Source organism: Accipiter gentilis, chromosome 16 (genome assembly GCF_929443795.1).
Source record: "Accipiter gentilis chromosome 16, bAccGen1.1, whole genome shotgun sequence".
NCBI classification, from domain to species: Eukaryota; Metazoa; Chordata; class Aves; order Accipitriformes; family Accipitridae; genus Astur; species Astur gentilis.
This window is the reverse complement of record NC_064895.1, coordinates 18,927,287-18,942,287: the sequence shown is the minus strand read 5'-3', so window position 1 is coordinate 18,942,287 and position 15,001 is coordinate 18,927,287. Positions and strand designations below refer to the sequence as shown.

The 15,001-nt window shown below is 40.6% G+C and overlaps 1 protein-coding gene across 1 annotated transcript; it reads right to left on the bottom strand.

Annotated features, from left to right (window-relative positions):
• Nucleotides 1-1,913: 1,913 nt before the first annotated feature.
• Nucleotides 1,914-2,429, bottom strand: MSGN1 (mesogenin 1). Its single transcript, XM_049819032.1, has one exon. It carries the CDS (start codon nt 2,427-2,429, stop codon nt 1,914-1,916), a length of 516 nt encoding a protein of 171 aa, XP_049674989.1.
• Nucleotides 2,430-15,001: the final 12,572 nt, after the last annotated feature.

Genomic DNA, 15,001 nt, shown 5'->3' with positions numbered 1-15,001 from the left:
CTCTTGCAAAACATAATCCAGCCTGACCTTGTCTACGTGGCTCTTTATCTGCTCAAATCTGGGTCAGCTGCACAAGCTTATACTGAGGAGTGCTGTGCTGACATTAGAGCTGCCACCTCATCTGCGCATAAAATTGTCTCTAGTTTGACAATTTTATAGGGCTTTAAAAAATGATTCTACTTATATTCTTGCTGAAACCCTAAAGCTTGTGAGAAATCTAACATTGGTTAAACCAAAACCGAAGCATGTGGTATATGCTTAAATTGGTTACGTCTTGAGTGACAGTGCTACCTGCATAAGTTTGAACGTAGCTGCTTTTTTGAGACACTGAGGGATTTCACACTGATTGCTCCAATATGCACGTACCACGTGAGAAGAGCACTGAGGCAGTCTAGGCTGAGCCTTGGAGAAAAAAAATATACAAAGACATTTCTTTCCAAACAAGCAGAAAGAGGGAAAGAAAAAAGAGAAGGATGCAATAAAGTTTTAGCTTTGCAGTGCTATGCTACAGGATGTATCCACAAACCTAAGCCATCTGCCCCACACAGACATGCCGATCTATCCATCCTGGTGAGACAAGCCTGTTACCTCCTGGCTGCTGCTCTCTCTGTGTCTTACATCTCCCTGTGGAGAAAAGGTTAATCTGACTTAATTAGCTCCAGACAGCTCGGCCCTAGGTTTTTCTCCTCTCTGTGCATTGCTGGCCTCAGCACAGTCAAGTCTTACGAATCAGTCTGCAACGAGATTTACAAAGCAACCCATATTTTTTGGTGGTGTGGCGAGACCTGTGTGATACCTGTCAGATGAAAGTCAAAGTAATTAAGGATTAAGGCTATGTCCTCCGTTGTTTGGTTTTTGAAGGGTTTCATGTGCGTGTTTTACAGGACTGTTACTAGCTGTAGGAAACAGCTGATCTGACAGCTTTTAATAAGGAGACATTATGTTTACTAGAACCCTCCTAGGTTTCAGTACACCTTGAGGATAAAACTTCCCATCCTTCTGATACCTGAATCAATTTATTTCATGTCAGAGGGAAGGAAGAAAACTTGGCCTAATCTTATTTGTTCTAGCAATTTGATGTAAAAATGTCTTCCAGAATTTATCAGGCATTAAAGCGAAGGGGTTTTATACATTAAATACAGAAATATTACATGTTTCTGTATATATTAATAAAGAAGATAGGATTTAACAGCAGTTTATCTACACAAAATGTCGGTTTGCTTATATTTCCTTTCCAATATTTAGCAGTTATTGCTGGATTTTACTTATCTATCAGTCAGATACATAATACAAGATACAGACTATGACACTGATATTTATTTGTTTACGAGCAAAGATGTTCTCACTATTACTTAGTTTCTTGATTTTTGGGTACAGTGGAAACGTGGATAAATAGACAATACTTGAACTAACTCTACATGTTCTTCCTCATCCTAGTATTAAAGTGCCTACAAATCAATACACTTAGTATTCTTAGAGTGTTGTTGTCATTTACTTTTTTAAAAATTCAGCTTAAAACCTATGGATTTACTATTGTCCTTATCGAACAGAAGATCAGTCAGAACAGCGACACGTAAATCCTAGGAAGATCGGTTGGGTTTTTTTTTTTACTTTTGTATCAGACTAGGTTTAATATTTCTCAGAAGCTTATTATTATTATTAAAAAAAAAAAAAGACATAAAAAAGGCAAAAAGCAAGATTTCTGTCTCAGCAACTCGCAGCTCAGGTTTTTAGGCAATCCTACATCACCTTCCAGCGTCGCGTCCTATGTACCACGGTGGCCCTCGCGCTCCGTCCTCCTCTCACGCCCCGCGCTACCGGACTCCGGCAAGGAAGAAATTTTGCTGGTTTTTGGTTTTTTTTTTTCTTTGTAAAGACCCTGAGCATGCCGGGGCGGGTGCCCCGGGTGGGTTCTACGCCCTCTCGACGCTGTCGAGGAGCTCCGTCAGTTCGCCGATGTACTTGATGGTGTACTTCAGGGTTTGTATTTTTGTGAGGGGCTGTCCCCTCTGGCTGTAGATGGGGGGCAGGTAGTTGCGCAGCGTGTGGAGCGCGTCGGCCAGGGTCCTCATCCGCAGCTTCTCCCTCTCGCTGGCCTTCCTCCGGCGCTGGGCGGACATCCGCACCTTGGTGCCCTTGGGCAGACGAGCCTGCCCGGGGCTGGGCAGGTAGGCGGGGGGGAAGTCCACCAGGCTGTAGCCCACCAGGCTGCCGCCGCCGCCGCCGTAGGGGGTCTCCGCCACCGCCGGGCACGGGGACGAGGAGTAGGACTCGAAGGAGGGCGTCGGGGACAAGCTGTGCGGAGACGAGACGGCGTGCAGCTCGAAAGCCCCGGCGGCGCTTTTCCAGTCCCAGGAGGACAAGCAGCCGGAGTGCTCCGAACCCAAAGCGTCTTCCATGTTTATCAACGTCTCGTGCAGTTTGTCCATGCCGGAGGAGCGCTCGGGAGAAGCGATGCCCTCTGCCCGCCAGCAAAGGCTGGAGCCGCCGGCGGCCGAGACCTTTTTATGATGGAGGGAGGAAAGTGACAGAGTGGGAACGCGGGTTTGGCGAGAGGAGTTCAAAGGAGCGCCACAAGTGCTAAGATGGAAAATGAACTCCTGATGTGCTAGTTTCTTCTCAATGATAATTATCAACCTTCAGCTAAAAAGCCTTTACGCTAACAGGCGACAGCGAGAAAGGAGGAAAAAAAGATTATCTTCTCGCAACTAAACCAATTAAGGCTGCGCATCTACGTGTAACCTTGCGCTGGGGGGATAAGTAGCGAGAGAGGAAAAAAGAAAATTTACAATTTTACAAAACAGTTTACAGATGTAGAATTTAAAGATAAGGACCGCTAAAACAAACGCTGAATTTAAGCCACCGAGCCCTCATTTCTGCATAACTGTTTGAAGGCGATGGCACTACAGCAGTGATCCGTGCTGACTGCTGCTGAAGTAGTCTCTCGTTATCTGCGTCTTAATCGTAAAAGTCAAAGATAGTTTGTTTGGATTTGCACGTGTTGTGGCTCTGTGGATTTCTCTTCTCATTAGATTGTAACTAACTTCTCTCTGGATCACTTTGGTTTTCAACAGGAGAAAGGAGGAAAGAACAGCAATGCGTTCCCTGCAGTCTGTAGATTTATCTGCTATTTTGAATCATGACTGGAAAATCAAAAAGGAAATCCAAAATTATAAACAAAGTCAAAGTCCCATTTAAAAAAAAGAAATAGGAAAATGTAATTAAAAAAAAAAAAAGTCCAGGAAATAAAGTGTATAAACTTTGGGCCCAGACAAATGTTTTACATAGAAATTTAATTCAAAGTAATATACAGATTAGACGTGTGTAAGAGAAGACTAGAAGCTAATTCTGTAAAATTTTCTATCTCTAGGAATCCATTCTTCCACCACAAAAACCCTTTTCCAGCCCTGACTCAGTGCAACAGTGAAGTTATATCTTAAGCAGTTCAAGTGAAAATGTATATCCTATAAATTAATAGCATTAATAATGAGCACTTTTCATCTCTAGGCTTCAGAACAGCTTACAGTGGTGATTGATGATCTCTATTACTCTGGGGAAATGGATAAGCAGAGGCAAGGAGTAACTTGCCCAAAATCACACAGCAAATCATTAGGAGAGCCAGGAAAGCTGTCCAAAACTACTGAGCTCTGCAGCTCTACTGAGCAGCTCGGCTGCCAGCCATGAGTTTGTATCGGCCCATAATGGAAGCAAAATATAATATATAATGAAAAGAAGGGGAGAAAGAGTGGCAACCTGGAGGAAAAAGAAAAGCAGGATTTATTTTAGAGATTCTTTCTGTGTAGCGATCTCTGTGTGTAGCGTAATCTACTCTGAAAAAAGGGGGCAAATGCCTCCGAATGGCACATAGCCGGAGCAAGCTGAGGCTTTCTGGAATACACCAGCTCTTTCCAGTTGTGAAATCCTCACCACAACCACTCAGAAAAAAACCCAATCCAGTAGTCACCACAGTCATTAGGAAGGCTTTTGTGAATTTTTATGAGTTTGGGATCAAAACGTTGGGAAGTAGCTTGTGGGAGACTTACCGATTTTATGCTGAGATGAGTAAGAAAGAACCAAAAAGTGAAGGATTTTTGCATTTCAACCCGGGTTGAGACAGTTTGACCATGATGATGTGTATCCCATGCAGAAACTCAGGGAACAGCTCCCCACAGTCAGGATTGCTTTGGGTTTTATGGTTACCCTACCGTATTCTGAGCTCTGCTTCACTCCTTCTTTAAGGAAAATGAGCTGAAACAATCCTAAAAATTGCAAATGCCTGCTACAGATTAAAATTAAGACAAGATGAATGACAGGTATTTTCTGTCACTTCAGTGAACTGAATGAGTTTCATTGAGCATCAAGACAACAGTCACAAAGCCACAAGTCAGACACAAGGTCTAATTTAGCATAAATAGGGGACTCGATTTTGTCCCAGTTAAAATCTCTCTCCCACTCTTTTTTCTCTTTTCCTCCCCATATTTGTGTTTATAGTGCCTTTTCCATTTGACATGTTCCCTGCTCTTATTTTATGTCTTTCCCTTTTTTGGTAAGCACAACAATTAAAAGCCTACAAATAGACAAAAATCAGGATGGGGAGGTGGCGGAGGAGGAACTTCTGCCAAGGTGTGCCAAGAAAAAGGAGCTTGCACGTATACATATGTGTATAGATATATAGGGAGAAATATATTAAAAATACCCATAGTGAGCATATATATATATACATAGACTGTTCTGCTGAGCAGTTTTTATTTTGGAATCAAGTGTTAATTAAATGCAGTCAAATTTAGAAGCAAAAGTTTCAACAAGTCACTTGTTTGCTGACTATAAACAATGCATGTTGCCAGCTAATTTATACCCCTAGCCTATGGGTTTATCATAGAAAGTGTTGCTCAGACACCAAACAGGAAAAGATTTTGTGCATATCCAAGATGCCACTGCTGTAAATGACAGGTGAACATAGCCAGTTTTCGCCTCTGTATTCTTATATATAGGGATTCGGATGAGATTAGCCATGGAAAAATAATGCAAATTATAGCAATAGCTATATCTTTTCTTAGATCTTACAGGTAAACGTTTAGAGCAGCCAAGGCAGGATATTAGAGTATGTGGACAACTACTCTGGTTGCATGAAAAATCACTAGATTATGCTTTTGTAAACTGTTACACGGACAAGAAAAAAAACAATTACAGGCTTTTCTATATCAATAGGTAATATGGGACTAAGGCACATACTTGAAAACTGCCTTGCAGTTGTGCAACCTGTTTTATTACCATCATGCTCCCTGGTGCTATTTTAGTTTGTACCTACCTAGTTATGTCCCAAACATTGCCTAACTGCTGTTCAGGGGATGCCACCAAGGGCATAGGGGTGAGCAAAGGGTTTACCCACATGAAAGCAAAGCTTTGTCATTAACACGCATCTTCAGAGCCAAAGAAGGGGCTGTGACCCTGTTTGCTCTACTGGTATAGATGCAGCTGAAGGTTCCATTTCAAAAAATAGCCACCCATTTCTACCCACAGCCCCCAGGTTCCCAAAACGTACTCAAACGAAGTGTGCCTCAGTTTTGGCCAAATCGGGAAGCTATGCAATGTCTCTCTCCACGATCCCTGTATGATCCATAGCCTATGTAAGTCAATAGAGGCTCATGGTACGGAGCTGTTCTTGGTTTAGCTCATTTTGGATAGCACTACGTTTCCACCCACAAGTATGAGAATCCTCAGTGACCTGGTTTCAGCTGGGATAGAGTTAATTGTCTTCCTAGTAGCTGGTACAGTGCTATGTTTTTGTGTGAAATTATCTCGCAAAGGCAGGCAAAAAAAACAGGCAAAAATTACTGGAAATGGTAGAACGGTTCACAGTGTTGTTTTATAGCAGGGCCTTAGAAAGTACCATACAGAGGAAGGCGTAGCTACAGGCTGGATACCAGGTTTGTTTTTCTGTACCCTATGACTATTTGATGCTCTCTCACTAAAGAGCGAAGAAAGTCTAGTATTTCAGGTGGCACCTTCCCAGAAAGAAAATCCATGGGGGGAAAAAAAAAAAAGTATTTGCAATCTTTATTTTATTCTCTCTCTTGCAAATTTTAGGAATTCCCTTTTTGTCTGTCACTAATGTCAAAACATTGAAGGGTAGTGAGATACGAGGCTAACACCAATGAAATACGAATTAACGCTTAAAAAATGCTAAGGCATTTTTCTGCTTGACTGATAGTTTTGATTTTCATTTCAGTAATTTATTCTGCAATATAAAGGCTAACATCTGGATCTTCATCTCTGAATTAATTTCTGAATTCATTACGGAAGGGAGGAGAAGTACGGATGCATGGAACAAGCAAAAATTTTTCCATTAAAAAAACCACACCCATGGAATAGAATATTTTTAGAGCTTCCATATGTGTCTGATTCAGGTTTTAAATTTCAAACAAGTTGTCCAGATAATTGCTGTCATCCATGAGTGTGGTAGATAAATGCTTTTTTTGTGTACAGTTATTTAAGGACTAATGTACGGGGGGGGTGGGGGGGGGTGGGTGGGTGGTGTCTATATTAGCATCTATTTCCACCAAGCTGTGAGCTTGGTAGGAGAAACAGACTTGTAAGAATATGTAAAAATCATATCAGATGGGAAAAATGCAGGCTGAAACTGAGTAAACATGAATAAATGTGTTTCAACAACACTAATCCCATAACAGTCAGCCTTCTTTACAATTAGGACAGAAGTCTAATCTTGTATTATTGACAAGAAGGAGATTGTACTAGTATCCTTGTAGAGCACTTAGACGATAAAGCCTCATCTTGCAGCCTGTACCATGAAAAAAATATCTATTTCCCCGAAGCTTTTAAAGTCACTTCATCTCTTATTAAACAAGAGGTTTCCCAAGTATTAGCTGCTATGCTGCCCACTCACTGCGGAGGCGGCTGTTACTGTCCTGCTTTACAGAGGCACAGACGAGGAGTCAGTCGCCCGTATATAAAACGTGGGGCGAGCAGATGCACGTCTCACTAACTCCAGCAGATGCAGCAGGTGTTCAACACCTCTGAAAAATAGTCTTAAACACCTCAGTTTATGCTCAAGCTGGCAATAAAGGAAGGAAAGGATCCACTACATTTGTTATCCAGAGTCACACTAGCCACCACACGATGCTCCTCTCCTTTTTAAGGCTTTCCCTCAATTTGGATAGATGTATTTTTTAAAAAATAAGTAGACTTTGCAGCTTTTTTTCTTCTTGTGGAAGACGATTTAATCTGGGTCCAACCTCAACTGAAATAAATAAGACTTCTAGGTAAGCAAGCTGGTCAACAAATACATACTTTCTTTCTTTCTTTCTTTCTTTCTTTCTTTCTTTCTTTCTTTCTTTCTTGAGGTCAATATGCCAAAGAATACAGATGAATAGCCAGCTACAATTCCCAGAGGGAAAGAAGGCAGTAAGAGAACCAGGACCGATCCTGAGTCCAGCCCTATGAAACGGAGCCTACAACCCTTACTATAATCAATGAAAACCACGTGTAAATTGGATGTCTAATCATTATTACCACCTTTGGCCAAACAAACCTGTGGCTAGCACAAGAGAAAATGTTGTTATTAATTTGTAGTAAGACCAGGAATAGGCAAGTTCTACTGCTGTTAAAAAGTCCTGCCATAAACATTTAAAACCTTTCATGTTCTCAAGGGCACAACTCCAAAATGCCAAACTAAGAGCCTGCTCGTGGAGAAGAAACAGTCAAGTAAGTACCATTGATTTCACTGGGGCTTTGCATAGTGCCAAGCATCTCTCTGGCGTTGCCCTGGCAGGATCAAGACCTATCTATTTGCTTTACATCCTCAAATGTAAGTATTTGATCCTCCAAATAGTAGCGGTCCCCACCGACTGACAAGTGACATCAGCTCCGCAATTCATTTAAAACATCTGATCTCCAAGCAACTGGCTTCCCAGATGAAAAGGCCTACGTGTGGAATTTACACCTACCCACCTTTTAAGTAGGGAGTTTATTACCTAGTGGTTTTCAGCTGATATTTAGGAATGCCTTTTTAATACCCCTGTTAACAGAAGTTGAAAGGAGGTTCAACTATGTGGTTGGTCTTTAATGTCTACTGGTTACTTCAGCCAGAAGGACAGGGCAAAGCTGGGGGAGGAAGGGGAGCCTAACAAGGTTTATTTTGCTCAGAAAATGAGAAGTAATAGGTATTATCAAAATAATAGAAGCTCTTTCATTAGAACTCCATTATTAGTTAGTGCGGCTTAATTATATCAACTTTCACATTTGATTTTAAAAAAATTTGTCTGCTGTAATGAAGTGGATGTATTCCAGTTTTTCATGGGAGAAAAACTTTAACAGGTAAAAAATAACCTGTTAAAAATATTTCAAAATCATCATCAATGCCTCCTTTTCTACCCAAAAGCATACATTCAAATTTAATAAATGATAAAGTACAATATAGTTTATCTCCAAATGTTTCTTTCAGTCTCCCCATGAACAGCTTGATGATTGTCTTTGCCATGTCTGATAGTGGTTTCATAGGGCTTTTTAAAAGACTGGGATAGCACCTAAGGGTTTGTACTTCTCTTTCCCTGCTATTACAGTGGGCTTTCGTGCCCCGTGCTCTAAATAATTCATTTTGCAGCATGATGAATTTTCCAAAACTAGGTACCTCTTACAGGAAATTCCAATAGCCAGGAAAATAGCATTAAAATCTCAGTTGTTGACTATTTCTAGTCGAGCTGCACGGCTGAAGCTGGGTGTTTGTGAAGGGAGCTATTTTTCAACTGCTGTGATTACATTTCAGCTCAGGCTGTTCCTTTTCATCCACTGAACCTCCTCATCAGTATTTGCTCATTTCTTCCTCCCCCATGTCCTAGCACCGATGTGCAGAATTGCTGCGTGCTGCTTATAGAAACCATGTTTCATCTCAGTGCTAAATGAAGTTATGCTCTGGGCACAGCTTGCAGTGCAGTTTAATAATTATAAAATGGATCGATAGTCTGGGTAAGAGACAACATACAAGTGTTAGATTACAAATTTTACTTAGCTCTTACATATTTCACGTTCTGAAATAAAGCGCTGTGTGCCTGTTCAAGCCACCTTTCACAAGCATGTGGTTAACCCATGGGTGAGGAGCATTGATTTTAAACTGCAATCATGAATTTCTTGGCAAGTTGCTAAATGTTACTTTTAATCACATCCAGTCCCACAAAAAAACCCAAGTCTGTCCTTCAGTCTACTGACGAACATGAATGGCATGTTGTTTGGGAGGTTTGCTGTACTTCTGGCGATAGAAGAAGACACTGATCTTTTTCCTGCCTGGTGAGATTTTTGGGCAGTTGTATTTGGGTGACAAGGGCATGGTGCAGAGGTCAGTATTCTCCACCACCGAAGACCCTGCTCCCTTTTGTTGCCTCACGATCAGCTTTTATTTTCCACCTCTTCCCAATTTTTCTACCTCTAGCTTGTCCCACTATGACTAGTCATTATTTCTTTTCCTCTTTTCTCTATCTTTTCCTTTCTCTCTCGTTTTTTTTTAAGATTTCATCTACTTGATTTTCAGTCTCTTACTCATTTTTTATGGTGCTTCTTGATACCAACAGCAGAACACGATGCCTTTTTTTAACATAGCCTACCCACATACATCATACATCTCTGTTTATCTGCTCAGCTGCATGGATAAAGTTAATCTTAGAAGCAGGAAACATTTAATTATCCACTTAAAAAAGGCTTTTCAGGAAGTCCAAAGCACAGGTTATCGAATAGTTACAGTAGTTATAGTTACAGTATATAGCTACAGATAAGGGCTCAGTTAATTTTGTAAAGTTGCAAGAAGTCATTTACTTCTGGCCACTGCTGTTTAGAAAACTCTTATAGTATTTTCATTTCTATTTTGAAACACATGACAGAACAAAAAACCTAAAATCCTACCAGGAAAATGTATGTATGGGCCCGTAAGTCAAGCTTATAAATCTATTAGGTCAAACAAAGAGAAGGTAAACAAAGAGAATGCAAAATGTAGAACTAGTGGGAAAAAGGGATTACTAATCAAACTCTTAGCTTGCCTTCACTCTGAGAGCCCATTTAACTGTACGCTGCTGGCCACCCCATCACTCTGATGAGACACAGACATCTGGTTTGCACCCTGCCTAAGTTCCTGCTTAGTTAATGGTAATTGAGATGTGTAAAATCGGTGCATGCATGAATAAGCAGGTAGATCTTACAACAGCAGGCACGCAAATCTTGAGGGCAGCTGGTCCTGGCTAAAATTCTGCTCTCTTAGGGTCCAGTTTGCTGCAAACCAGGGAGAACAGCAAAGCACTGTCTGGAGAGGCAGCACAATCACATCGATGGGAAATCAGGTCACAAATGGCCTGTTTTCAGCCCTGCCGCTGACGTGCATGATCATAAAAAGACCCAGTCTTCCCCTCCTGCTCCCCCAAATCTCTCCCTACCTCAGATACAGACTGTGTCAGGGGAGGGATTACCTCTCTGCAGAGCTCTTCTATATGATGCCCACCAAGAGTGGTCAACTTAAAGCTTGTGATGCTGTCCTATTACAAACTACTGCATAAAACGGAGACAGTATCAGAAGAAAAAATTAGATCTAAATCCTCCAGGTAATATTGCCTTAAGCCAATGGAACCCCCAGAGAAGTGATTTTCTAAAGTAAATACTGGCAAATGGGTTGTAGTAAATAAAAAAAAAAAAAAAAAAAAAAAAAAAAAAGGGAATCTTCAGATTCCCTGACATTGACCTGCCCTGTCAGGCTGGGATGCCCATTCATCAGTCTCTTGCTCTTATCTGGTATCTGACATTCTGTGATGAGTTGAAAGCAAAGTAACAGATGGATAGTGCTCTCTTTTGAAGAACAAAATGTACCAGGGAACTGAATTTTCAAGTACATTCAACGTGAAGTTAACTCTTAGATTGAAGGAGCATCTTTTAAAGGAGAGGGAGGGAAAAAAAAGAAAGGACTCAATAGGGCTATTGGGGATTCCCTATTAATGTGCATATAAAGTAAGCTAACATTTACATAGTCCCTGCTACTTTCAGTGTACTTCAGACAATGGCTAATCAATACTCATTACACAGCTTTAAAAAGGCAGAGTATTCTGGGGTGGTGAGCCGCATCCTCCCAAATACAACATACAGCCTGAAGCCAGTTATTTGGCCAGAAACCTCCATCCCTGGAGTTTTCCTGAGATCAGACAGGCTGTCCTCCTCCACGGAACCTAGCAAGCCATGTCTCCTTCCAGAGGAAAAGCTCAGTTTGGAGAAATATCATTTGCTCATGGCACAGGAAGGAATTTCATGCAGGTAACTTTTAATTAGTGAAAGCAGTCTACCTTAGGCATCAAGTCTGAGATGAGAATGAAATGAACCACTGGCTCACAGACCTGGAATTAACCATTACGATCCAGCAGAGAAATCAGCTGATTATATTAAATTTTAGACAATAATGAGGGATACAACAGTCCTGTTTCAAATATTCAGCTTTGTTCCTCCTGAATCCTGTCACTCCCTTCTTATTTTGAGGTCAAAAGGTAAACATTAAGAACATCCTTCATACATCCTAGGTTATACACTTAATTTTACTCACGTATGCTCACAGTGCCAGTAACACCCTGATTTTTTTTTCCAAGACTTCCTCTTCCGGCCGGAGGAGAGAGAGTTAATTTATTTTTCTTTAATAACAAAGCAAAAATTTAAATAAGATTTAAGAAATGGCTCCATGGCTGTCACAGTCCTTTCTCAAGCTTGCTAGGTGCCAAAATTTGTGTTCTATGGTAAGAAGTTCCATTTCAACAATAAATTCAAACCTACAGAAGCAGCCAATCTTTACGGCTCAGTGGGCTTTACATCAGACTCTGTATTCCTTTAAAATCTTCCATGAGCACTTTCTCTAGCTTAAAAGAAACTCTAATAAAAGAAGTTCAAATATATTTTGTCTTATGTTATATAAAGGCTACTCAAATTCAGCAATAGAATATTTTCTGGACACAAATTGTATAACTATTTTTTCTAGTGTACGTTTTCAGGGTAACTCTCAGAGCTACTTTTGCTCCTGGATCTTCCACCTGGTAAAACGTGCATGTAGGTGTCTGGCCAGGGGCACAAGCACTGGAGGGAAAAGATCAAAGGCCTATAAACGTGTCAAACTTTCAAATGCAAATCACCTGCCATAACGCTGCTGAGAACAAATCCTTCATTATCACCATTCTGTGAAAGGCTTAAATTAGCCTGAATTGGCTGAAAAGAACAAGAAAAAGCAAGCCATTTATCTTCCTGTGAGTTTTATTACCTTTAGATTTATTTGGCTAATGGTTCAATAGTCCACTAATCAGAATATCTGCATAACAAATTCTTCAAATGATCCATAAATAAAATATGTGATCACATAATGTTGCTATTAAACCGAGATCTGAGACAATAGGTTATTAAAAGAGTCCTTACAATAAGCCACTCTTCTTAATCGCCAACCTATGAGCTACGGTGATTTATGTACTAAAAATTATCAACTGGCTTCTTAGCTTGAATTACATTTAGGGGAATTTTTTAATGTGCACTTCTTAAACTGTGTGTGCTCCAGATAGATGCCATACTCATCCTTATTTTAGGCTGTCATTATCCTGAAAACATAATTACTTTCTTAAACGGTACTATGTCTTGGGGTTTTTTTTTATAGATAGTTTAGCATTGTAACAGAACATTTGATTGATCTAATTGACTAGAAGAGCAGGAGTTAAAAAAAAAAAAATTGCACTAAACTTAATCTTCATTTATAAGGGCAAATGCTAGCACTCTGTTTTGTTAAATGAACAACTGCAGAGAGATTTGTTAAGTGAGCTTCAGAGGGATCTTTGGAAGAGGATAAGCCTTGATCAGAGAGCTCTCGGTCAGGCTGGACAAGGGGCTGTCTGAGGGGAGCTCAGCGAGCGTCTTCAGAAGGTGTCCGTGGCTGGGGCTGGTGAGACTCCCCAGAACATGTGTTGGTAACCGTTACCTGCACCAGGGACACCTGGTAACTCACTGGCTTTTCTGGTGGTCAAAGTCTTGAAATATTCCCCCTCTGAAACATCCCTTCCTCCACAATCAATCCCCCACTTGGGTTACAGGCTGGATTACATGATCAGTTAAACACAATGTACAAGCGAGGGTCTTTTCCCCAGGGGCAAGTAACAAGTTTATATGAGTTCATACAAGAAGTCTATACGAGGTTATATAGATATCTACATGGATGTCACGTCACAAGGACCCTACAGCTTTGAAAGCCTCCCCCCATTCACTGTCATGTCAAAGCATTTCCAAGTCTTGGGCTTCTGTGGTGAAAGTGGCCTGGCAGTTGGAAGACATTTATGGTTGTTGATAGTAATTTTTTCTGCATCTCTAATTCATGGTCTCGCAGCCCATTTGGGGTTTTTTGGTTTTTTTTTTTATAAGAAAGAAAAGAAGAAAAAAATCCCCAAACTTAATTTGCTGGTATTTTACAAAATAAATATGCTATCACTGAGAATTTGTTGCGAGATCAACACCACTATTATTGGAAAAAATACAATTTTCTTGAACAAATTTTTCAGTTTTGTGTATAAATCCAAGCACCTACACAGCAAGGAAGAGCCACATACCCATTTTACACAGTTATATTCTTCAGCTTATCAATGCAGGGAGAGGAATGTCCTGTCTGTAAGACCTCCACGGTGGGCTACAGATAACAGAACAAGCAAAGGACTTTGCCTGTGGCTTTTAAAAAATAATTTATCAGTTCTGCTAGACTGCTATACAGAAGTCAATCAGTTATTACAGGATACCTTCCAGCCCACCTTCCAAACCACTAACACCAGAGACTGCAACAGGGATAGTACTGGATAAGGTTGGGAATTTTTTTTAAAATAGAATGAAATTTGGCCTTTGTAGCTGGAAAAACCCAAAACAAAATGGAAAATGTCATTGTGAATCCTGCTTGCTTTCTACATTATATCTCAGAACCTCTTAACCATAGGATTATCATAGTGTTTTCTTATGGTATTGCCAAAAAGAATATTCATAAAGCAGAATAACAGCATAACATATTCTATGAGGTTTTACGATTAGCGTACTAACAACCATAACAGTTAGTAACTGAGAGTAATACTGGGGGAAAATATAAATATACCATCAACTAAAACCAGTATTTCTTTAGAAATCACAAAGAAAAATCACAAGGCTACAATTTTTCCCTAATGTCTATCTTGCAAATTCTAAGCAGCCTGCAAGCAGTAAGATTTGGGATTTTTAGAGAGGTAAACAAAGAAAAGTCCAGAAAACAGAGTGGCACCTTCTTTGATGATGGCATATCCGCAGACACCAGAACAAAAGTGTATTTGTGCTTGGAGATGCGTGGGCGCAATCCCATCACCTTCACTTGGACTTGATGGTAAGAACACCTACAAATCCCACACTTCTTGTGCTGTTCAAAATAAATACACAGAGAATGTAAACCACTATCATCTGAAGCCATGCTGCAAAAGCTAGGATTTTCAGTTTAAAAAGGTAATAGAGAAGCAGAAGTAGATGCTGGGCTGTACGTGCCTTACTAAAAATTATGGTAGGAGCCAGACATGAGGAAGAGAGCAGTTTGGCACAGCTTTATACAAAGGCCGATCTGCTGAACTGCATGCCTTGGTCTATCCCAGGAGGTTATTCCGAAACTTATAACACAAGTGCTTGGGAATTCAGGATTAATATATGCCTTATGCCATCCCACTGTAGTACCTCTTGCTCCTCTGCTGTATCTCTTAAACTTCTCCATAATATCAGCAGCACCTTTCTCATGTCTTTGATACCCCCCCACGGCAAAACCAGCTTTACTTCCTCGTGTCCCCCCATGTATCCTCCATCTTTTTTGATCTGCCTGGTAGCCAAAAGACAGCCCATGTCACAGCTTAGGGAAGCACGTGTGAGCTGACCGACCAGCTGGCTGTCATCAGAGCCACTGCCGATTTCTTTCCATCAGGAAGGCAGGAAAAGTCTTTCTCTCATC

Excerpts from the sequence above, each read along its gene's own strand:
- MSGN1 (XM_049819032.1), bottom strand. The coding sequence starts at position 2,429 with ATGGACAAACTGCACGAGACGTTGATAAACATGGAAGACGCTTTGGGT.